Genomic DNA, 26394 nt, shown 5'->3' with positions numbered 1-26394 from the left:
CCTAGCCCCTGGCAACCACGCTTCTACTTTCTGTCTCTGTTTGGCTGCTCTAGGTGCTACTTTAGATACATGCTCACAAATGTCCTGAGAAGGCCCTAGAATTTCGTCTTTGGCTGATCTCCAGGCTCAGTGCAAGTGAAGCGAAGTGAAGGAAGTGGAGGCAGAATTATAAATGAACGGAGTATTGAATGAAGACCCAGGCATAGAGCTAACCTGCAAAGAATGAGAGTTTCTCTCTCTCTCTTTCTGCCTCCTGACGTTCAAGAAATCTCTGTCAAAACACTAGCTGAATGCAAGCTAAAGGAACAGAGACTTCAGAGACCACCCAGGACAAAGAATACAGACTTTACAAAAATAGTTTAGAAAAGACACTAAACAATCAGCTGCAGCCTACAGCAAGCAAGAGAAAAACCCTGAATGGGGGATGAATCAGATTTTCAGGGTTACCACATTCTACTATTAAAAAAATTCATTTTCAGCAAAATGCTGTGAAGCATGCAAAGAAATAAGAAAGATGATCCATTCATATAAATCAACAGAAATTCTTGATGAGCCTGAGTGTAGAAGCTTTATTTTACTCTATAATTATAGGGATATACTGGAGCCAGAATTTCTAACTGTTTAATTTTTAAAATTGTAATTCAGGGGATGGCCTGGTGGCTTAGCGATTAAGTTCACATTGCTTTGCTTCAGCGGCCTGGGGTTTGCTGGTTCGGATCCCGGGCGCAGACATTGGCATCGCCCATCAGGTCATACTGTGGCAATGTCCCATATACAAAATAGAGGAAGATTGGCACAGATGTTAGCTCAGGGACACTCTTCCTCAAGCAAAAAAAGGAAGATTGGCAACAGATGTTAGCTCTGGGCCAATCTTCCTCACCAAAAAAATAAATAAAATAAAGCTGTAATTCAAGCCTAGAGAAAAATTGTAATAGTAAATGAATTCCCATATTCTCCCCATCTAGACTTACTAGTTTTTAACATTTTGTTGTATTTGCTGTGTAGGTATATAAATTCATACACATATACACACATATACATATATTTATATGCAAACATATATACATATTATTTGTATTATTGTCATTGTTGTGAATCATTTGAGAGTAAGTTGCAGACCTCATGACACTTAAGCCCTAGACGTTTTAGCATGTATCATGATAAATTTTAGCATGTATTATGCTAAAGAACAGAGGCATTCTCTTATATAATCACAGCACAATGATCAAATCTTGGAAATGTAACATTAATACAACAACAATATCTAATATATACAACATACTTAGATTTTAAAAATTGGCCGAATAATGTCTTATACAGATTTTTTCCCTAATTCAGCATCCAATCCAGGATTATGCATTGCATTTAGTTTTCATGTCTCTTTAGTTTCCTTTAACCTGGTATATTTTCAGCCTGCCCATGTTTTTTACTACATTGATGTTTTTGAAGAATATAGGCTCACTGTTTTTTAGAATGATCCTCAATTGGGGTTTATCTGATTGTTTCTTCACGATAAGATTTAGGTTACACAGGATTTTTTTTGCTAGCGAAAATGCACAGGATAATGTATCCTTCTCAGGAGGAAATTCTAAAGCAGTGGCTGACATTCCCCAATATGCTGAAAAAGACGTTAAGGGGTTTGTACACCCGGAGGAAAAAAGGGAAGCACTTACTCCCTCAAGATAGTAACAACTACTAATAGCCAATATTTATTGAGTTCTTCTTCTCTCATTTAGTCTTCACAATAACCCATGAGGTAGGTACAATTATTATGCCTATTTTGCACATAACAAAACTGTAACTCAGGTTAAATCACTCTTTCAATGGCACATGCCAGTGGGCTTTGGAATTGGGATTTGAATCCTGGAATCTGGCTTAGCAACAAAGCACTTAACCATTATCTCTGAAAGATTACTAGCACTTCGCTAAGAAGGCAGAAGAGGTGTGGTAAATAATGTCACAGAAATCCTTGCCTTGGTTGGGACCCAGCTGGAGGAAAGAAACAATCAACTGGAAGAAAGTTTGAACACACTAAACAAAAAGAGTGAATGGGGGAGCTGCTGACAAAAATCACCTCACTGAGGAGAAGCAGCACAGGCTCAAACTCAGCCTTCAGAGCACAGTATATGTCCTTCACTCAGCGAGGCTGATGCATGGGTTTGGAGCTTCAACAAAATTAGAGGTTGACAGGCAGGGGAGAAAGAATCCTTCACCTACAACTACTCAAGGCCATGCATCATTCCTAACCTGCTCGGGAAGCTAAAAGACTCTACAGTGAATGCAAACAAATACCATGACCTCCACTCACTTTAAGAGAAGAATTCCCTCACTATATAAATAGTGCTTAGATAAACAAGATGAGTCAAAGAGAACGCACCAAAGCAAGCATTTTATATAAAGAGTGGGCCCTGAAAGATCTGTTTATCTTCAAAGATGATTAAATTGAGTTCTATTTATGGTTGACCAGAGGTTTGGACCAACCCTCCCATGGAGTACAAGCTAAATAAAATAAAACAGATGGTTGAAGCCATCAGAGAGCTACCCAGGCAATGAAAATTTGCAGAGACAAGATCTAGAGGAGACAAAGGAGGTTGAGCTCAACATTTGGGGCCACATTTCTCTTTAAGAGGATTGCTAATTACAAAACCTAAAGTGGTAGCTAAGAGGCTGAGACACTGAAAAGAGCTTTCAGCAACGTCTCAGGGCTGGAGGGGCAAAAATCAGAGTCCAGGGCTCACCGTGGAGGATGAGACCTGGTGAACAGTGCAGGCTTTTCACTCGGACCACTGAGGGGCTGGAGCGTAAACAGGGTGAACAAGACATAGACCAGACCTCTCCAGGACGGAAGTCCAGCTCAAACCTTGATTGTCTATTTCTCATTACGTCATTTTTACCATTTCATTTTTAACTTCTAATTTATTGATTATCACTGAATTTGGTGTTGTCAGTGATATTTTAATTTTTCCACATATTTCATGATTTCTCATATATACTTTCACTTACTATTTGCTTTTTAAAAGTTTCCAAAATTTATCTAATTTATTTTGAATATTTTTATTTGCTCTTAAGTTTACTTTTGAATTGATTATATTTGCATTGTTTTCTTTCTCCTAGATTCTTTAACATTTTTGTTTTGTTTTCCTGAAATCTGAAATATTCAAACAGTTTATCTTTTCACTTTCTTTTCTAATAATGAAAATATTTAAATGATATTATTTTTCCCCTGAATATTTGTTTGGCTTTCTTTCATGAGTCTCGACATGGTAGACTCGTATTTTAAAATGATTCAATAGAAATATAATAAGATTTTATTCATTTTTATGAGCAAAATGACCAAAAATAAGTATGAATCTAGAATATGTGAACACTAAAACTTATTTTAAAAACATAAGTGATGCTACACCTTAAATATTAACAGTCAAGTTTACCTTGAAAACTTATTTTAAAATTATAATTTACTTGGCCTGATAAAAATGCAAATACATGGAAAGAAGGAAATTTTATAGGTCAATTTTGTGATTATAAGGCAATAAAATTTATAATTAATACTGAGTCAACTTATATACACAAAAAATGAAACCTCAAATACTGAGAAATTTAAAATTAACTTTTTAATAGTAATTGAGAAATTATGAATAAAAAAGACTCAGGAGTCTGTTTTGTCGTGAAAGAAAGACTCATAGCAGCAATAGTGTAGCAGAACAAACTGTTCCCTAATAAAGGATATGTGGAAAAGTTAAGGATAATGATGATAAATGTAAATAATAGACGTGATTTATTGAGTGACTCTCAGAGGTCAGGATACTTTTTTATTTATTAACTAAAACATATATACAAACACTCCCCTCTGGATATAAATGCACTTTTTAACGTATGCAGTTACTCATTCTGGAGTTTGAAACAAGTTGAACAGTGGAATTTGTTAGGAAAGAAGAATTTCTGTGCTGGATGTGAAGACGCTCCCATTGATCAGCTCACCTGCCCTTTCCGACTTTGGACCTTCCATCTTTGAGTTTGTGCTTCCTTGCTTTGGTTTAATAGATGCAAAACATTCAGGGAGAGGAAATAAAAGAGCACAGGGTCACTTTTCCATTTGGAGAGAAGCTGATGCAGAGAATCAGATAGGGCAGAACTGCTAATGATTTTTACAGAACCTCTTTGTGGAGATGAGGGGGAGGTTATCATTGAAGTGTACTCTGCCCCTTACATCCTTACATAGCGTGTATCCTCCTGGATGAGCTCCTTGGAGAATAGGGGAACACATCTGAAGGCATCGCTTTTACATTGATGGATCCTCTGCAGCTCATAGTGTAACCAAACTCACTGGGTTCGCCTCTTGGCGAGTGTGGAGCTAAAAACACTACCAAGGATGAAGTGGGTAGAGAAAAAGGTTTATTGCTTGCTCAAGCAATGGAGAACACTGGGGATAGCTCCCCAAACAGTGTCTCTCCGAGCTTAGTGCTGGTGGAGACTTTGTACATCAGAGTGCACAGGATATGTTACAACTGTGTAACAACTGGGCTCAATCAGGGCACAAGTACAGATGATTACATAATGAGTTCAAGGCACCATTTACATAACAAAGTCAGGGTACCATGACATAGCAAGTTCAATGGAACATGCCATTACGTACTGAATTCAAGGAACATGTCATTACATAATGGGTCCATGGTAACTTTTGGTCACTTAGAGCTGGAGTAATTTGTAGGAGTCTTGCAGCAATTGTGTAAGTTTCATTGTAGGATGGCAATGTCTGCAAAAAGGGGGACATCAACCTCTGAAAAACTGCTCATTTATTTTTCTCCTTGTCTGGAAAACATTTGACAGACCATGTTAATTATGGATCAAATTCTCAGTAACCCTTTCCTTGCCTGGTTTCTGGTCACAATAGGAGGCATAGAAAGGTCTTGGGAGTCCAGACAGTGGGACTGAATTGGAAATGGTTTGGGGCTAGAAGTCATAGGGCCCATCTGTTCCTGAAACATTAAAAGATCCAATTCACCTGGTCTTCCCCTAAGATACCTACTTTATGCTTTCTGATTATCTATATAAATAGCTTTGAAAATAGTCCTGCTTACTTGCTGGTTCCTCTGGAAATCTTAAAGGAGCTCTATACCTGGAGCAATCTGAGCTCAGGAGAGTTCCCACTCGCACTCCTGTAATTTTATCAGGTTCCCTGGCTAGGACTTCAGGATCCCTTAAGACCCCTCACTGGGTTAATTGGAACGAATTCTGGACATTTCAAGGATTGAGGCAAACAAACTCCTTCCCAGAGCAGCATGGTGTTTGCCCTATGAATGAAACTCCTGGGGAAAGAGAGAAAAACGTAGTCCCATAACCCTAGCTGGAGAGGAAAATGAGAGAATCACTAAGATGCTCCAGAACATTCTTTCCTGTGCTCTAGGCTCTTGTTGCCTCTAAGTCTGTTTTTCAGGTACTTACCTTATTTATTCTGTATGCATAGTATGGTCTTAGTTTAGTCAGCTTGGATCTGAAGGTTCAAAATTATTTCCTTACCTTGGGCAGCAAAGTGGAATCATGGCCCTTAAAACGTGGACCTGAGTCACTGGACACTGTCCTTCATCAGCTCTGAGATCCAGGCTTCAACACAGAAAAGCACAGAACTACAGAAAAAGAAGAGGTATTAGAGAGGATTTATTTTAGAATTTTTCATTTTACAGTTCCCCAAATAAGTATAAACAACATGAAGCATTCTGTAGATTCTAAGGCACTGCGGAGTGACAAGATGCACCATTGTTTTCTGTGTCACCAATAAAGAAAAAACACTTCCAACTGAATTATGACATAATACTTTCTTATTGTTTTGACCTTTTATTTCACATTATTAATAGATCCCTTTTAGACTTATTTAGACCTACTTTTAATCATACATTTTAAAATGAGATATGACTCTCGTACTCATGTAAAAAGGAAAATAAAATGGTTAAGGCATTGCTAAACTTTTCGTGTTCAGAATCCTATTCTTTTTGTGGTGAGGAAGATTGACCCTGAGCTAACATCTGCTGTCAATCTTCCTGCTTTTGCTTGAGGAAGATTGCCCCTGAGCTGATATCTGTGCCAATCTTCTTCCATTTTGTGTATGGGATGCTGCCACAGCATGGCTTGATGAGTGGTGTGTAGGTCTATGCCCAGGATCTGAACCCGTGAACCCTGGGCAGCTGAAGAAGAGTGTGTGAACTTAACCACCAGGCCAGCCCCCAGAATCCTATTCTTCTGAATCATTTTTCCATTCAGTATGGTCTGTGCCTATGTTTTTCCACCCAGTATTGTTTTCCTTGCCGCTAAGAGTATTAGTACCACAGCAACTCTTAAGTATGCTCCACTATTGTGTCTGAGATTGTTACTGAGCAAGAGCTTGTTGCCTGATGTGCATAGAAGCCAATACAATGGCACTGGCTTTTGAGAGAAGAAAGAGCTTTATTGCAACGTCAACCAGCAAGGAGATAGGAGGCAAGGCTCAAATCTGTCTCCCTGAGCTGAAGCTGGGACAGACTTTTAAGGAGTTGGGAATAGGAGTAATTATGCATAACACTAGCTTGTTGGAATCTGATTGGAGTGTGGGAGTGTAACACTCTTATAAGTCCAGTGTGCTACAAATCAAGGGGCCCTTCGCTTCTTATTAGGTTCCCCTCACCACTTTCTTCTCACACTGAGTTCCATAGTCAGGGAACTTTTGGTTCCCTGTGGCTTGAGGTCATCTGAGGGCAAGGTTTCCATCTTCTGAGCACATTCCAGCTGCATGTTTTGCAGTTCTTGGTCATTGCCCCTGCAAGATGACCTTGACATTTCGTTATTGATACAATAGGGCCAGTACAAACTGGTTTACGATGGTTCCAGGATTTTCTTCCAAGCTGTTGAAACCTATCCTATGTGCCTGTGTATTGGCATGAGCATGACTACTCACCACTAGCACCTGTTCAACAGCAATTATAAGGTACTTCTGGATTTCAGATACGAAAATATAAAAATATTGCACCTATTAAAATCAGTGAAAATAGAAGGATTCACAGTATAGTCTTCTTTTCACAATAATACAATCACTCCTGAATCATTTCTGAGTAGCTGGTAAATTGTGTGTTCCTTGCCTGTGGTGTTTAGATTCAAGCTGAGAAGTGCCATAATCGTAGTCTCTTGACTAGCTTTGTGAGTCTTGTATGGACAGTAGTAGTATTGTGGGTATCTGCACAGCACACAACAGAAAGATGTCTTGTTAATTTAATCATACTTGTTAGAATTTTGCACTTCAGCCGGTATTTATATTTTACAGTTTTAACTTTAACTTATAGGACCTAAAGTTGGCTGCTGTGTTTTTGTTGGGGAAGATGTTGATACTGTTGTTGGGAAAAATGAATTATTTAAAACAAAACAAAATAAAATAAACATACATGCATTTGAAAAGTATTACTCTCTTCGGTGGCCCAGTGTTCGCCACTTTGGGTCCCAGGTGTGGACATGGCACTGCTTGGCAAGCCACGCTGTGGTGGGTGTGCCACATATAAAATAGAGGAAGATGGGCACGGATGTTAACTCAGGGCCAGTCTTCCTTAGCAAAAAAGAGGAGGATTAGTGGCAGATGTTAGCTTGGGGCTAATCTTCCTCAAAAATAAATAAATAAATAAATAAAATTTAAAAAAAAGAAAAAGAAAATTATTACCCTATAAGTGCTCCGAAAGCATCTTGATGCTGACTCCATCAGGATGGGCTAAGTTATGCTATAGAATTGAACAACCTGAAAAATCTCAGAGATAACAACCAAGGTGTCTTTCTCACTCATTCTACATATCCATATCTTCACTCCAGAATGCAGGCTGATGGAATAGTCTTATATGAGATATTCTAAGTCTCACGGCAGAGGGAAAGGAAATGGTAGATGAGAAGCTGACTCTTAAACAGGACAAAAATGCACATCTTTCTCAAAGAGGAGATTATTGCAAGTCACAGGTCCAAGCCTGAGTTCTACTGGGCAGGCAAGTATGATCCTCCTGCAAGTAGGGGCAGCAAAGATTTTGAACAATAATGTAACTACCATGGGTGCATAGTTAACATATACCTATGGAGGGACAACCTTGAAGTAATCTGTGCTTCCTTCCATACTATGCCTTCAGAATTGAGTACAGGGAAGTTTTATTAGTCAGGATTCTCCAGAGAAATAGAACCAATAGGATATTCATAGATAGATAAAAACAGATTTACTATGAGGGATTGGCTCATGCAATTGTGGAGCTGAGAAGTCCCATGACCTGCCACCTCCAAGCTGGAGGCCCAGGGAAGCCAGTGGCATAGTTCTAGTCCAAGCCTGAAGGCATGAGAACAAGGGGAGTCAATGGTGTGAGTCCTGGTCCAAGTCAGACGCCCCGAGATAAGAGTGCCAATGTCTGTGGGCAGAAGACAGATGTCTTAGCTCAAGCAGAAAGAGTAAATATACCCTTCCTCCACCCTTTTAGTCTATTCAGGCCCTCAATGGATTGGATGATGCCCACCAGCATTGGCGAGGGCAATCTTTACCACTCTACCAATTCAAATGCTAATGTCTTCCAGAAACACTGTCACGGACACACCCAGAAATGTTTTACCAACTATCTGGACATCCCTTAGCCCAGTCAAGTAAACACATAAAATTAACCTTCACAGAAGTTGGATATATTCCCATCTGAAAATCTCTCATTTTTCTGTGAAATAGATGGTGGTGAATTCATTGACTAAGAAAGAGGGGTTTGGTGATGAGGTAGAGAGCTGAGGAGAGCAGTATCTGGAAAGGCTCTGGAGTCAGAAAAAAGGACAACCACAGAGAAAATGAGATAACCATGGACAAATAAAGGACTGCTAAATGATGCTAGGACCTAGCTGAGGTTGAGAATAGTAAGTGTGGAATGGTAGCTTCCCGACACTCAACTTTGTCGGGCTCTTTGCTTAGCACTTGGCACAGTGCTGCACAAAACATGCATGGTCTTTGATCTCATGGAACTTACAGTCAAGTGGGGAAGATGTCCATTAAATAGCAGCACAAATTAATGTATAGTTACAAATTGTGGCAAGTCTATGTGATGCCAGCCCTGATATCAGTTCCCCTACATTAAACTCAGCATGCATGGGGTTAAAACCAAATCTCTCTTTCCCTGCTTTCTCCCTGGCTCCCAGAATTCCCTATCCGCTGTGAAGACAAACAGCCAAGGTCGCCCACCTGGGTTCCTTATCATCTCCTCCTTCTTCCTGCAAGCAGCATCCCAAGGTGGAACACAGGCAGGTGGGAAAGCTCCGACCAGCCAGGCCACTGACTCCCCCCACTCTCTACAAGCAGCCACATTCCTCACAAACCTTTAAAACCCCTCACCTCCCCTCTTTTGGGGAGGAGAGAGGAAACGAGACAAATATGAGGGCTCACTCTTGTCTCCTGGCTGATGTCATCTGAAATAAAAACCCTCTCCTTGCCATAAGCCTGGAGTTCCAGTTTGTATTTGGCCCCTCTTGTGTGGCAGGTAAAGAACCTACGTTTGTAGGTGCTAACATACAGAAATAAAAGGGTTCTGTGAGAGAATTAATTTGAATTAAGGGGAAGGAGGTCAGGGAAGGCTTCACTGAAGAAGAGACATTTGAATTGAAATCTGAAGGATGACTAGAGGGAGATGTTCTAAACAGAGGAAATGCGTAGATTAAGGGACAGCAAAGAATTTGGGATGTGGGAGATACTAAAAAACCCACGTGGCCCGAGGACAGAGAACAACAGGAAGATAGCAGCAGGTAATTCAGGACTGGCAGAGCCAGATTGCAGGGTTTTATAAACTGTGTTAAGGGGTTTACGCCTTACTCCAGGGCAGAGGGCAGCCACTGAAGGGTTCTGAGAAGAATGACATAAACAGATGAATCTTTAAATGTCCATCCTGGCTGCCATGAACAGCAAGGCTCAAGGAAAGGCAAGATTAGATGTTGAGACACGATTCAGGCGACTATGGTAATTTGGACTAGAATGACACTTGTGATACAATTGGTCTTTCCCCGATTTCCATGAAGAACTGGAGCTACAGCCCAGAGTCTCTGACACTGAGTAAAAAAGCCTCTTTTGTCTTGGTTTATGTTTGGCGAGGGGCGAGGGGCCCTTCCTGGACCTAAACTCCAGGTCCGCACAATTCTCCACTTCAGAGCCAACCTCCCTACTTCTTTTTCACATCTTACTCTTCCTCGTGAACTCATTCTTAATCATGTTTCTTCTTCTATGTCTCTTCAATCAGCCCTGCCCTTGCTCTTTATTTATCAGCCAGAATGCTTTCAACAAAATCAGCAGTAGCAACTCAGTTTACAGATTTGGGGCTTTATTCTAAGAAAGAATGAGAGATAGCAGGGAAAAGACTTTGTGTATCAGGTCCTCATCCCCCCACCCCCAAATAATCATCAGACACTAAAATCATTTGGAGCGTTTGGAGCCCTATCAATCAGGTGGGGAATTATCTCCATTTTAAGGCTGACAGGAGAGACCCGCCGTTCTGCCCCCGAGGACAGGCACCGAGTCCCCGAGCCCTCTGGGAACTGCAGTCCTTCGAGCGGGACCCCCGACCGGGGGCGGTCGCCTCCAAGTGCGCAGATGCGACTCCAGACGGAGCCTGAGCCTTTTGTCTCCCCGCGGCTTCGTGGGTCCGCGAGGCGGCTCTGTCCCTCCCGCCCGTCCCAGAGCCCAGCCCGGCGGGATCCAGCCCTGTGGCCGGAGCCAGGTCCGCAGCGCGTCGCGGGTAAGAGAAAGCGGGCCTGAGCGCGGGTCTCCGCGACCCGCCCGTCCCTGCAAGGCTCTAACGCCTCCCGCCGCAGCCCGGGCCGGGCCCTCAGCTTCCGGCCTCGGCGGAGGATGGGCTGGGCCCTGCCTGAGCCCCGGCCCCACCCCCGGGCTCTGCGCGCGCTACCCCGGCGGGGTCTCCAGCCAGCTTTGAGGCTTTCTGAGCGGACTGCGTCCCGGAAGCGGGGTTGCCGCTAAGCCCTCTGGGAAGTGGAGTCCGGCAGCGTGAAGGGGCGTGGCACAGCGGGGGATTCTGGGAGTGGGAGTCCGGGGGCTGAGGGCTTAAGGTCCCACGTGCGGAGAGCTTGGGCCCCTCCCCCTGGTTTTGGCCGTACGTCTTGTCACTCCACCGAGAGCGTTAAGGTGTTTAACTTTTGGGGTAGAAAGGAAAAAACGGAGTCCGTGTCTTACTCATTCCCCTTCTGTGCTTTGCCCTAACAGAGTTTTTAGACTGCCTGTGCTTGGGGGCCAGTTCAATGGGTTCGACTTCGAACGTGCAAGGGAATCCTGGCCTGTATATTCTCAGTCTTAAAGAGCGAGTGAGAAATCGGCTGTCTGAGAGCCCCGTCTATCAACTGCCTTGTGTTTATGAACAGCAGGGATGAACCAAGTGAGGGACCCCCGCTTCTAGTTACTGCCACCATGATCACAGGCCGCCTATGGCCGCTTGTGTGTTTAGGGTGTTTCTCATGGGAGTTTCTGCACTGTCTGGAACCGGGTGTGTGCCTGAGGCTCATACTTCACTGCCCTGATTCTTTTCTCCTTTTGCCCTGGTGTGGCATGTAGTGACTGATCTTGGTGATCCAGAGGATGGTCTTCCAGCTGTGGAGATTAATTTAGCCTAAATAATAAAGATTCCAAGTAAATTAGGATTACTTCTGAGGCCCCAGCACTTAAATGCATAGGAATAAGCCTCCTAGGAATAGAGAGAGAGGAGGATGCCTCAAGGAGCATGAATCAGTTCCAGAGGAGGGGAAGCCTAACCTCAAAATCTCCTCCCAGAGCCTCAGAGTAGAGTTGAATGATTTACACGAAGAAGCAGATTATGTATTGCTGAAAAGTCCGTGTTTCTCTCATTTGAAACAGTGAATAAGGAGCGAGTCATAGCAATAACAGGACAAAGAAGAGAAGCTGATCATGGATTATCTGACCATTGAAGTTGAGGAAGAAGGTAGGAATTACAGAAATACGCATGGAGTTGAAAGTGGAGGAAATACCCTTGATGGGAATGAACAGGGAACAGACACATGTCAGGAGAAAGCCCTGAAGTAGAGAAGTTCTCACTTCAAAACTTCAAAAGTTCAAAACTACCGTGTTTGAAAATCACTAAGTGGTCTCCTTGTGGCACATTCTCCGGCCCCATCTTCCTCTTTCAGCACTTCTGTGCTCATCCACATTCCCTCTGAAGCTGTGGAAGGGAGAATGTTCCATAGTGCTTGCTTTTGTGATAAAGGGCAGTTCACACTCTTCCACCCCCATTGGACTGTTCCAAAAGGTTGATGTATTTGTGGCTCTGTGGGTTTAACTTTTTGGTGAAAGCACTTTCACTTAATTGTCTTACCCTAGCTTCATCTGAACTTTTTGAGTTAAGTAGAGTAGGCCTTATATATATAATTCAGCTGGCTTGCGATAACTTTCGTCCTAGTGAATTTGGGAGTGAGAAGATAGAGTTTACCTCCTTCATGGCTTTTTTCCTGCTCCTTCCAGCCATGACTCCTGCTGATGCTTCTCTGCCCCAAAAGCAGAGCACAGAAGAAATGGAATCTACTGTTGAGTTCCTTCCTGTGGAGTTCCAGGCGAGTTTGGGTTTAATTTCCCTCCTCTGAAATCTTAGCTTGTTGTTCACAGTGTGTCCTCATTTCTTTCTTCATCTTGCTTCTGAGGTCCATGGAAATCCCCTCTAGAGAACTGAGCCAAAGTAATTTTTCCTTGAAGACTTGAAGCTCTGGGAACAGCTCAGGCCAGAGCTTTAAATTTGGGAATAATCTGTGTGGATGGTATTTTAAACCATGAAACTGTGATCAGTAAGGGAATAAGTGTAGCTAGAAAAGAGATGAGATCTTATTACTGAGTCCTATAGCTCTCCAACACTTAGAGTTCAGGGAGATGAAGAGAAACCAGCAAAAGAGACTGAGATGAGGTGGCCCGTGAGGTAGGAGGAAGCCAAAAGTGTGGCATCCTGGTAACCAATTGAAGAAAGTGTTTCAAGGAGAGGGGAGTGATCGCCTGGGTTAAATGCTCCTGCTAAGTCAAGTAAGATGGGGCCTGAGAATTGGCCATTGGATTTTAAAATAGGAAGATCATTGGTGACCGCCAAGGGCCATTCCATGGAGTGGTAGGAGTGAAGCCTTGTTGGAATGGGTTCATAAAAAAGTAAGAGGAGAGAAATTGGAGCCGGGGACTACAGATAACTATTTTGGAGAGTTTTATTCTCCGGGAAAGGAGAGAAGTAGGGTGATAGCTGGAAGGAGTAGTAAGACCAAAGAGGTTTTTTTTTTCCCCTAAAGACAGGAGAAATAAGAGATTGTTCATAGGTGTGTAAGATGGATGGAGACAAGAAGATGTCTAAGGACTGAGCTCTGGAGAACTCCAGCGTTTAGAGCCACTTTTCAAACATTGCTTTATTTTAAATTAATCCTGTGATTATTTATAGCCTGTTTCACAGATGAAGAAACTGAGGCTACAGTAACATGCTCAGAATCATAAATGGTTGAGCCCTGATCAGAACACAGGTATGTCTGATGCTAAATCCTATGCCTCTAATGACTCTATTCTTTTACAGACATCCTTTCCCACAAAGTATTCTCCAATTAATTACGGTCAACAAAGGACACTCATGTGACTGTCAATATAACATAAAGTATGAATCTTATCTTAAAACATTTGATCCTTTTCAATGTAAAATCAGTAAACTCACTCATTCAGAACAACTTTAATTGCTAAAGGATAACTAAATAAATGTAAAAGTCATGGCCCTAAGTACAGAGAAAAAAGCCACCTCTATTAGAAGAGCATGAGAACAGCATGAATGTCTACAAACGTTCAGGATATCAAGCTGAATTTCTGTAAAATCTTGGAATAGCCCAGGAATCAGTATAAATTACTTATCTGAGCCTTATCCCATCTACAATATAATCAGTAATTAACGTTTGGTTATCATTCAGTGGTTATATTACATTTATTTAACAAAATATGTAAGAGGCAGAAGAATACAGTTATATAATATAAAAGAAAAAAATATATATATATCTTCTATATAATATAGAAGAATATAGTTAAAAGTATAGCTTTCAAGTGAGACTGCCGGGGTCCAAATCTCAGATCTGATCCTTACAGCTGTAAATAATGTTAATAATAGTACTTACCTCATATAGTTATTATTACAAGAGATAGTTCATTCAAAGGACTTAGCACATAGAAAATAAATTATAAATGTTAGCTATTATTATTATTTTCCCTAACACAGATTAATACTTGGAAATTTTAGAATATTCCATTAAAATGGTTAAAATAAAGATTTAACCTTCAGATTAAAAGACACTTCGTCTTCTAGATTGTTCTCTTCCCTCAAGGATTACGAAGAATGTGCTTGTACTTCCGGGAACTGGTGACAGTGAAGGATGAGGAAATGGATTTTGCCCATGTGGAGGTGGACCAGCTGGATTCTGCCCAGAGGAACATGGGCATGGATCTGAAGGTGGAGAGTTGTGGAAACCTGGTATTCTGGGGTAAGGAAGTCATTTTGTAATGCAGAGTGCTTACTGAGACGTCAGCTTCCTTAACAACTAACGGCATCTAAAATGCCATAGTTTTGCTTAGGATCTGGAGAGCCCCTGATAACTTGGGGCTCAGAATTGGGCTTCTTTTCTCTTTTGGCAAGCAAAAGTTCACCATATGTGGAACTGAAAAAGGACAGCTTCGTTATATTGCTTTTAAGACTTAGAAGCTACAGTAATTCAAACAGTGTGGTATGGGTGAAAAGATAGGTGTAAACCAATGGAACAGGTCAGATAGTCCAGAAGTAGACCCAAACTTATATGGTCAATTAATTTCTGACAAAGGTGCAAAAGCAATTCAGTGTTAAAAAGAGAATCTTTTCAACTAATGGTGCTGGAACAGGTGGACACCTGTATTAAAAAAAAAATAGAATCTCAATCTATACCTCCCACCATATATAGGAAGTAACTCAAAGTGGGCCACAGACCTAAGTATAAAATCTAAAACTATACAACTTCTAGAAGATAACATTACGGACAGTCTTTGTAACCTTTTGTAAGGCAAAATTTTATTATATATGACACCAAAAGCTCGATCCAGTAAAGCCATCTGGATCTCAAGTTTGCTTTCTTGGAAGGTTTTTAACCTTGAATCTAAGTCCTTTGCTAGATACAGGACTGTTCAGATTATCTATTTCTTTTTGAGTGAGCTCTGGGAATGGTTTCTCATATTTCATTCCTGATATTGGTAATTTGTATCTTCTCTCTTTTTTTTCCTTTGTTGGTCTTCCTAGAGGTTTAACAATATTATTGATCTTTTCAGAGAACCAGCTTTTGGTTTCATCGATTTTCTCTATTGTCTGTTTCCAATTTTATTCATTGCTACTCTTATCTATTATTTTCTCCCCTTTGCTAATTTTGTGTTTAATTTGCTCTCTTTTATTAGTTTTTTAAGGTGGAAGCTTGATCATTGTATAAGATCTTAATATAATGTAATACAGTCACACGCTGCGTAATGACGTTTCGGTCAATGACAGACCACAAACATGATGGTGGTCCCATAAGATTAGTACCATATAAACTGGGTGTGTAGTAGTCTATACTCTAGGTTTGTGTAAGTATACCCTGTGATGTTTGAACAATGATGAGATTGCCTAACGATGCATTTCTCAGAATGATCCATCATTAAGTGACACATGACTGTCTAATGTAGTATGTTTCTTATTCTATCTTGATCATTAATATAAGATCTTCATATAACATCTTTATTCTCTTCTAATAGGAACATTTAATGCTATAAATTTCCTTCTAACTGCTTTAGCTATGTTCCACAATTTTTTTTTTATTTTTTAATTTTTTTGTGAGGAAGATTGGCCCTGAGCTAGCATCTGTTGCCAATCTTCCTCTTTTGCTGAGGAAGACTGGCTCTGAGCTAACATATGTGCCCATCTTCCTCTATTTTGTATGTGGGATGCTGTCACAGCGTGGCTTGATAAGTGGTGCCTTGGTCCACACCTGGGATTCGAACCTGTAAACCCTGGGCCACTAAAGTGGAGCTCACGAACTTAGCTGCCACACCACCAGGCTGGCCCCATGTTCCACAATTTTGATTTGTGGTATTTTCATTTCCATTCAGTTCAAAATAATTTCTGTTTTCACTTGTGATTTCCTCTTTGACCCATGGGTTATTTACAAGTCTCCAAATTTTAGGTGATTTTCAATAAATTTCTAGTTTTGATTTTATAGTTTGATTCTGCTGTGGTCAGAGATACTTTGTATGATTTCAGTTCTTAAAAGTTTTTGAAGTTTGTTGTATTATCTATAATCTAATCTTGATAATTGTTCCACATGCACTTGAAAATCAATGTCAATTATTGTCAGGTTGATTGACAGTGTTGTTCAGGTCTTCTCTGTCCTTACTGATTTCCTGCCCATTGGCTTCTATTGATTACTGACAGAGGAGTGTTGAATTCTCCAATTATAATTGTGGATTCGTCTATTTCTCCTTTTAGTTCTGTTAGTTTTTGCTTAATGTATACAGAAACACTTTTGTTAGGTGCATACACATTAAGAATTGTTATGTCTTCTTGGTGAATTGACCTCTTTTTCATATAATGTCCTTCTGTAACCTTGGTAATATTCCTTGTTTGGAAGTTAATTTTGTCTGATATTAATATAGCCACTCTAGCCTCCTTCTCATTAGTGTTTGCATAGTATATTTTCCCATTCTTTTTGCTTAACTTAAGTGAGTTTCTCGTGGACAGCATGTAATTGGGTCTGGTTGTTAAATCCATTCTGACAATCTGTGATTTTCAGTTGGTGTGTTTAGACCATTTACATTCAAAGTAATTATTGGTATGTTTGGATTTAAGTCTTTCATACACGTAATTGTGTTTTTTCTTTTTTTTTTTAAAGATTGGCACCTGGGCTAACAACTGTTGCCAATCTTCTGTTTTTTTTTTTCCCTGCTTTATCTTCCCAAACCCCCCTGGTACATAGTTGTATATCTTGGTTGCAGGTCCTTCTAGTTGTGGGATGTGGGATGCCACCTCAACGTGGCCTGACGAGCAGTGCCATGTCCGCACCCAGAATCCAAACCCTGGGCTGCCGCAGCGGAGCGCGCAAACTTAACCACTCGGCCACGGAGCCAGCCCTGTAGTTGTTTTCTATTTGTTCTTTTTAGTGTTCATTTTTTTCTTTTTCTGCCTGTTTTTTTGATTATTTCTTATTATTGTGTTTTATCTGCACTATTAGCTTATCATTAAAACTTTTTTATTTTATTGATGTCATAATAGTTTATAACATTGTGAGATTTCAGGGGTACGTTACTATTTGTCAGTCACCATATATATGTGCCCCTTCACCCCTTATGCCCACCCCCTTCCCCTCTGGTAACCACTAATCTGTTCTCTTTATCCACGTGATTAAACCTTATTTTTAAAGATTTTCTTTAAGGGTCGTCCTAGAGTTCCCAATATGCTTCTTTCATTAATCATAGTATCCCTTTAGAGAATGTTATAACACTTCATATATAGTATAGGAACCTTACTTCTATAAGCTTCTAGTTCTTCCGTCCCATCTTTTGTATGATTGTTGTCATGCATTTTGCCTTTATATATGCTATAAATCTACAATATATGCTACTATTTTTGATTAACAGTCAATTATCTCTTGGAGCATTTTAAAATAAGAAAAAATGAATTTTATATTCCATTTCTAACACTCTTCATTTTTTTTTATATAGAGCAGGCATGGGCAAACTTTCTCTATAAAGGACCAGATAGTGAATATTTTCTGTTTTGTGGGCCATACACTCTCTGTTGCAATTGCTTAACTCTGCCATTGTGGCATGAAGGCAGCCGTAAACAGTAGTAAACAAAGGGAGTGGGCAGATTTGGCCTGTGGGCCATAATTTGCTGAACCCTGATGTAGATCTAAGTTTCTCACTAGTATCAGGTACTTCTGCCTGAAGAACTTTCTTTAACATTTCTTATAGTTCAGGTCTACTGGTATTGAATTCTCTCAGCTTTTATTTGTCTGAAAAAGTCTGTATTTCACCTTCATTTTTGAAAGATGTTTTCACTGAATGTGGAATATGGTGACAGTTTTTTTTTCTTTCAGCACCTTAAATGTGTCACTTTATTGTCTTCATGTTTATAATAGTTTGTGACCAAAGGTTTCTGTAATTTTTATCTTTGTTTTCTGTATGTAATGTGTCTTTTTTCTATGGCTGCCTTTAAGATTTTCCCTTTATCTTTGTTTTTTAATAGTTTGAATATGATTTATCTAGGGATGTGTGTGTCTGTGTATTTCATCCTACTTGGGGTTATCTGAGCTTTCCTGGGTCTTCAGTTTAATGTCTTTCATTAGTTTTGGAAAATTATCAGCTATTAACTCATCAAATATTGTCTCTGTCCATTCTCTTTGTCTTTTCTCCTTCCAGGATTCCAATTACATGTATGTTTAAGCATTTTAAATTGCCCCACAGCTCTTAGATGCTCTCTTCTGGCTTGTTTATTTTTCACTCTTTTTTCCTCATTGTGTTTTAGTTTGGGTAATTTCTGTTGACTTATTTGTGAGTTTACTCATTCTTTTCTTAGCTATGTTGACTCTCCTGATGCACCCACTGAAGACACTCTTCTTCTCTCTGATCATATTTTCTCATTTCTAGCATTTCCATTTGACTTCCTCTTATAGTTTCCATCTATCTGCTGAAATTCCCCAACTGTTAATGCACATTGTCCACCATTTCCACTGGAGCCTTTTACATATTATTCATAGTTATTTTCAATTCCCTTATAGTTCTAATTTCTGGGTAATCATTGAATCTGGTTCTGTTACTCTATGGTTTTATACAATCAAATTTGGATGGGGCTGGGCAGGGGTGCATGGAGAGAGGATGCAAGCAGACCCATTGTGAGGCTGCTGCATTAGTTTAGATGAGAGATGATGGTGGCTGAACTGGGGTGGTAATATTGGGGAGGGAAAGTACAGAATGGATTTGAGAGAGATTTGGGAGGTATAATCCCTAGATCTTGGTTTATTTGCTGTCATTGGTAAGGTAGAATTCAATGTGATTCTCAAGTTTCTGACTTTCGGCTGGAAAACGTGTTTAGGCTTTTGTGAGGATTAGATATGTACATGTATTTAACCTTTCAGAATAGTAGCTTACACATAATAAACACTATATAAGTGTTTGTCTAATATTATAGTTCACAGCATAGATTAAATTTTATGTACAATGATATTCTCAACTTCTGAAAATCATGACAACATTAAAAATATGCTTTGCTCGGGGCTGGTTAAGTTCGTGCGCTCTGCTGCAGGCAGCCCAGTGTTTAATCAGTTCGAATCCTGGGCACGGACATGGCACTGCTCATCAAACCACGTGCTGAGGTGGCGTCCCACATGCCACAACTAGGACCCACAACTAAGAATATACAACTATGTACCGGGGGGGCTTTGGGGAGAAAAAGGAAAAAAATAAAATCTTTAAAAAAAAATACGTTTTACTCAAACATGGGTTATGTTTCTATAATGGGATGAAAGGATCTTAAGAAAGGTTTATCATCATCCAAGGTTGCCTCACTGCTTGTATTATTTGTGTTCAACTCAGTTCATACAATATAGATTTAACATGTGCTTGCTCTTCACCAGTGCTATGATGGGCCCTGAGAAATATCAGTGAACAAAAGAGGTGTGATTCCTACCCTCAGAAAACTTACCTTTTGATGGTAGAGTTTATATTCTTATATTAATGTCTTTTTATTAACATGAATGATAATGGCGATATTTTCTTAGGTGGCAAAACCTGGGGAATGTACATCTTGAGGAAGAAGATGAGTTAGGTATGGATATAATGAATTCGAGATTTCTAAGTGAATACGTGAAGTAGATAGTTGAATATATGGGTCTGGGGGAGAGAGAACTAAGCTGGAGATATTGATTTAAGGTCATTGATATATAGAAAGCAGTTGTAACTAGTAGACAAATAAGTCCTGGAGATCTAATGCACAGTGTAGTGAATATAGACAAGAATAGTCTATCATAATCAAACTTGCTAAGAGACTGGGTCTTAGTTATTGCATCATAAAAAAGTGATAATTATGTGACATGATAGAGGTGCCAACTATTGCTACAATGGCAATCATATTATAATATATAAATGTATCAAATCAACGTGTTGCAGACCCTAAATTTACACAGTGTCATATGTCAAATATGTTTCAATAAAAAAGGCACTTAAGGCCATGGACTGGATGTCTTTCAAGGAGATAATGTGGGTAGGGTAGAGTGGGGGCAAAAGAGAGGAGCCTAAGACTGAACACTGAGAACCATCAACATTTAAGAAGAAGAAACAGAAAAAGTTCCAAAGAGATAGAGATCAGGAGAAAAACATGGAGAGCTTAGAATCGCAGAGTTGAGGGGGAGAATATATGTCAAATATATCTGAATAAAGTTGGGGAACAAAAGGGAGAATGTTGTTAGGAGGAAGGCATGGTCGAGACTGTCAAGTGCTGTTGAGAGGCCAAGCTAAGCAAGAAATGAAAAAGATCTGCTGGATTTAGGTGACATACAAATGGCTAGTGATGTCAGTGAGAGCAGTTTCAGTCAAGTGGTGGGGAGAGAAGCCAGGCTGCAGTGGCTTCAGGAGCAAGTAGGTGATGAGCAGATATACAAAACCTGTTTGAGAAATTTTGCTATAACAAAAAAGGAAGGAAGAAAGGAAGGAGAGAGAAGGAAGGCAAGGAGAGAGGGAGGAAGGAAAGAAGGAAGAAAGGTGGCCGTGGTTAGTGGATACACAAAATCATATTTAAAGCATATGCTAAACATATTTTAAAAATCTGTGCCTTTAAAAAAGGGTTAAGGGGAATGATTTAAAAAGTCAAAACTGGTTGTCTCCAGCTGGTATTATTATAAGTGATTTTTTTCTAATACTTTTTCAAAACTGCCCAATCTCAACCTATGTTTTCATCTTTCCCCTCCTTCCTCATTTTATGTTAACATTTATTCTCCTCCCTTCTGGTTATCCTCGTCCCTGGTTAGTCTGTTCAGTTTTCCATTCTCTTAGGTAGAGCATCTTCATTGTCTGACCTTTTGTTGTGCCTTATCTTAGTGATTCTCCCATCTCTGTTATTCCCTGAGACTTATTCATCTGCCATTGCCACAAGGCTCTTTCTGAAAACGTTCAAATAAGCATTTTTAATAGACATCACTTTTATTTTCTGTATTCTCGTGCCACCTCAGCAGTTTTCCTTCTCTCGGCACAGAGAGCACAAACATTTGTCCTTTTTATTTATTTCAGATTCTGAATCTATACCTGAAACTAAAGTGTCCCTTTCAAAGCAGGAAGTTTATGAAGTATCATCTGAAAGGGAGCTGGTAATAGAAAGACTTAAAAAGGATGATTCCTGGGATCCCAGATTGATAGAAGCCTGGGAATGTGAAGGCACATTGGAAAGGCAGAAAAGAAATCAGAAGAAAGATTTAAGGCAAGTCATAATTAAACACAAGAAAACCCCTATGGAAGATTGTAGTGATATGGGGGAAAAGTCAAGCCCAATTAAACATCAGAAGGTTTACTCGGTAAAAAAGCCTTGGAAGTGCAATGAGTGTGAGAAGTCCTTCGGTTACTACTCAGCCTTTATCCTACATCAGAGAATTCATACTGGAGAGAAGCCCTATGTATGTAATGAATGTGGGAAGGCCTTCAGTCGGAGCTTATCACTTATTCAGCATCAGAGAATTCACACTGGAGAGAAACCTTATGGGTGTAACAAATGTGGGAAAGCTTTCAGTCATCGCTCAGCCCTTATTCAGCATCATATTATTCATACTGGAGAAAAACCCTATGAATGCAATGAATGTGGGAAGGCCTTCAACCAAAGCACTTACCTTATTCAACACCACAGAATACACACTGGAGAGAAACCCTATAAATGCAAAGAATGTGGGAAAGCTTTCAATGACACCTCATCCCTTCTTAAACATCAAAGGGTTCATACTGGAGAGAAACCCTATGGATGTAAAGAGTGTGGGAGAGCCTTTAGTGACAGGTCAGGGCTTGCTCAACATCAGAGAACTCATACGGGGAAAAGCCATATGAATGTAGTGAATGTGGGAAAGCTTTCAGTTACTGTTCAGCCCTTATTCAACATCAAGGCACCCATACTGGGGAGAAACCTTACAAATGTAACAAATGTGGGAAAGCCTTCAGTGACCACTCAGCTCTTGTAAGACATCAGAGAATTCATACTGGAGAGAAACCTTACAAATGTAAAGAATGTGAGAAGGCCTTCAGTCAGAGCTCATCCCTTACAAAGCATCTGAGAACTCATACTGGAGAGAAACCGTATAAATGCAATGATTGTGACAAAGCCTTCAGCCAGAGTTCATCTCTTATTCAACATCAGAAAACTCATACAGGAGAAAAACCCTACAAATGTAAGAAAATTGAGAAAACCTTCAGTGTGCATTCAGCCTTTCATCAACATAAAGAAATTCATGATGAACTGAATGCAGTAGATTCATGAAATAATTATGTATTTTCTCCTGATTGGATAGACCTGTTCTAACTATGACAGGGTATATTTCAAAAACTTGTGATGCTGTGTCACACAGAAAATAGCCCTCTTTCTTGAAATGCTATTAGGTATGGAAGAGGACGAGAGGTACATGTGGGTGTCTTGGTTACGAAACCAGAATACCTGAAGCAGTGGAGAGGAGAATTTCCAGGGAAGCACAGAAGGAGAAAGTCTAGTCAGAGAACAGAGTAAAGAGCTAGGCATTTGTATCAGTAGAAAACCAATCAGGGGAGCAGAGTGAATGTTACTTGAGGCTGGTGACTCTCTAGATAGTAGTTTCAACCTGAAACCAAAGTGGGGAGGATCAGGACCCCAAAGAGGAAAATTTCCAGGAAGTTTCACTAGGGAATTAAAAAGAGAAAAAAGTCTGAGCCCAGAAGAGCCTCCTTTCTCTCTCCCTGCCCTCCAATTGTTCACTCACACATTTGCAAACATTTAAACCGGTGGTTATTGACCCTGGATGCACATTGAAATCATCTGAGAAGCTTTGAAAAAATACCTGGGTCCCAGCCCCAGCGATTCTGATTAAATTGGATTGGGGTGTAGCCTGGGCATCAGGAATTTTTAGAACTTCTCAGGTAATTCCAACATGCAGCCCAGATTAAGAACCATTGATTCAGATTCTGCACAAGGATCAACTCAATACGATAAGAGGATTACAGGCAACCAAAAGGATAAGAGCTCCTTGTGTCCTTGCTGCTGCTTTTCCTTTCTCTTGCTAATTGTATAACATCATCTTTTTGACCTGATTTTGGATCCCTTTCCTTGGGCCTTTTTTGTTTTCTCTGACTTTGTGCGAGCCAACCTGCCTGACACTAACTTCTGCTTTGACCGTGAATCTTGCTAAATGTGCCCCTTGAAGCCTGGTTATTGCTTTCTCAACCATTTCTACCTATTAGAGTCATAAATTGTGCCTGCTACCTGTGGCTCAGTCATAGCAAAAATTAACTGTAAGAAACAAGCTTAGAGGAGGGCCTGAAGATCAGAAATCAGGATTGAAGACAGAGTGACGGGAAGGGACTTTCGAAGAGTTAAAATTTTGACTCCAACTGGATAGTATGTATCTTAGAATTTCCAGAAATTATAGTAAAATTTAGTTGTGTGCATGAATTAATACTCAACTTTAAGGGGTATAGGTGAGAGGGAGGGTAAATCGAGAATGTTCCTATATCTAACATGAAGCCCAGTAATAACTCTAAGGAGATTATTACAGATGATGTCATCTCTATAGAACATCCATTAAAAGATACAGCAAGTAGAGGAATTTACATATTAAAAAAATCTTTAACCCAAAAGAAGTCAGAAAAGGAGGAAGAGAGAAACAAGCAGCTGAGACAAATAGCAGAGAGCAAAATGGTAGACCTAAATTTAACCCTGTCAGTAATTACATTAAATGAAAAAGAAACACCCCAGATAAAATTCAAAGATTGTCAGACTGAATAAAGAAGCTTAACTCAACTGTATCTGAAAGAGGCACACTTTAAATACAGAAGGGCTTACAGGTTGAAAGTTCAAAAGATGAACATGGATTTTTGCTGTGGGTTTGTAATAAATGGCCTTTATCATGTTGAGATACTTTCATTCTGTACCCGTTTTGTTGAGAGTTTTTATCATAAAGGTATGTTGGATCTTGTCAAATGCTTTCTCCGTGTCTATCAGGATGATCATGTGATTTTTATTCTTCATTTTCTTTTTTTCCCTAAAGCTTGGCACCTGAGCTAACAACTGTTGCCAATCTTCTTTTTTTTTCCCTCCTTTTTTTCTCCCCAAACCCCCCAGCACATAGTTGTGTATTTTGGTTGTGGGTCCTCCTAGTTGTGGCATGTGGGGTGCCACCTCAACATGGCCTGATGAGCAGTGCCAAGTCTGCGCCCAGGATTCGAACTGGCGAAACCCTGGGCCACTGAAGTGGAGTGCGTGAACTTGACCACTTGTGTTCCCAAGACCAGCTAGGCAGCCAGCTGAAGGGGTGGATGGAATTAATAGACAGAACACAATCTATCTAATAGACACAACACACTCTACATTTTTTAACAGGACAGGGGACCAACCATCAGTCTCTAGGACAGAGGTGACATCCCTCTGATCGCCACGTATTTATTTGCAGGCCAAGAAGTACAAGCATAGCAGGAACTCTTGCCAGCAGGGATATGCAAGTCAAAGCTCAGCAGTTCTAATCTCCCCCCCTTCAATGTACCCTGGCGTTACGCAAGGCCATTCTCTGAGGGAGTATCCTGGGAACAAACAATCTGGCAAGTTATGCAGATAGTGTTCCATTCCTGCAAGGGCCCAGCGTCCTTAAGCCCCTTGCCTTCATGTTTGTTAAGATACTACCTTCTGGCCTTTGATTCCAAAGCACAAACAATCTAACACAGTAATTTATGAGAATCAGCAGATTGCATATTTCTCAGTCACACATTTTGTAATTTGTTCTTGCTAAGCTTAAAGCCTTGCAATAATGTAGCTGTGCTCTCCTGCAATGTATGTTCAGTGTTGATTTGGGCTTTGCTCCTTCAGTTCTTCTTCACCATCATAATTTCCCTCTTCTCTCTTTGTGTCTAGCCTTACAGACTTCCATGATTTTTAGCTCAGTGATAGATTTTTAAAATATTTTATCTACTATTTTATGTGCTTGAGACTGAAAGGGGAATTGTGTTTGTTATCTGCCATCTCACCTGGAAGGCCAAGTCTCACTTTTATATCTCCACTCTAAGAATACACAGTAAATAAGACACATCATTGCCCTCCAGATTAAGTAAAAACATTTCATGAATGATTGTGGCATTTCTGTAGTCCCAATTTCTTCTCCAGTCTCGTCTGTTTCTACCATCCCTGCTTACACATTATGCACCAGCATTTATGATCATTCAGTTTCTCAAGCATCACCCCCTCTCTTGATTGGGGGCCTTTGCATATACAGTAGCTTCTGCCTGGAACATTCTTGTGACCTCCCTTCATCTGGTTTACTCCTCTTCATCCTTCCAGTATTAATTCAAGTTATCCCTGACTTACCTCTAATATCATGTTCTTCCAACCACCTTTAGTTCTCCTGACATCATCACATTTTCTTATCATTTCTTGTTCAATGTCTTTCCCATGATATGATAAGCAGATACTTTACTATAATTACTTGTTGAGCATCATTCCAATGATATTATTAGTTCTGTAAGGGCAAAGAAATAGTCTCTCTTGTTTACTGCTTTATTTTCATTGCATGCCATGTATTATATATTTAATAAATCATGGTGAAATGATAGTGTGGACGAACCATGCCTAACTTGACAGTTACTCAGAATGGTATATTTGCTTTGGAATTAGAATCAACATGAAAAGAACCTTGGATTTGGACCAAGGAGTAGTCCTTAATTTGCCACTAACTCACTCCATGATTGGGGGCAAGTCTCTTAAATTAGGAAGGCATGGTATCCTATTTTGGATGGTGAAAATTATGAGTTATACAATTAAATGTCTTCTAAATCTCCAGTGCTCGGTGTTCTCTGTGTCTGGAGTCACTAGGATCCCATAACTTGCCCACTTGGTCCCACAGAGCAAAATTCCTTCCCTTTCAAAGAGGGGAAGGATAGATTATTGTTTTAAACACAACTTCTCTACTTTTCCACCCCAGTTCTTAACCCTCTAGATGATATTCTATGAGACATCAACGAATTCAGTGAGTTACTGAAGAGTTCCTGGGAGCCTCCGTGGGCCTCCATCTGTTACTATAACCCTGATGTTGCTGCGAGACATTTCTCACTTTATTTCCAAGCAGTTTCATCCAGCTGCTCCTCATGGTCTAAAACCAAGGGGGAGT

The 26394-nt window shown here is 40.1% G+C and overlaps 1 protein-coding gene across 1 annotated transcript; it reads left to right on the top strand.

Moving 5' to 3' along the window:
- Positions 1 to 13439: 13439 nt before the first annotated feature.
- Positions 13440 to 26051, top strand: LOC123276107 (zinc finger protein 892-like). Its single transcript, XM_070492873.1, is given in 4 exon segments — positions 13440 to 13515; positions 14356 to 14511; positions 21305 to 22084; positions 22087 to 26051. Coding segments are annotated over 3 exon segments (1371 nt in total). The 5' UTR covers positions 13440 to 13515; positions 14356 to 14366; the 3' UTR covers positions 22533 to 26051.
- The last annotated feature ends 343 nt before the right edge of the window (positions 26052 to 26394 follow it).

Source organism: Equus asinus, chromosome 21 (assembly GCF_041296235.1).
Source record: "Equus asinus isolate D_3611 breed Donkey chromosome 21, EquAss-T2T_v2, whole genome shotgun sequence".
NCBI lineage: Eukaryota > Metazoa > Chordata > Mammalia > Perissodactyla > Equidae > Equus > Equus asinus.
Note: the sequence above shows the minus strand (reverse complement) of the source record. Positions and strands in the feature narration are given on the sequence as shown.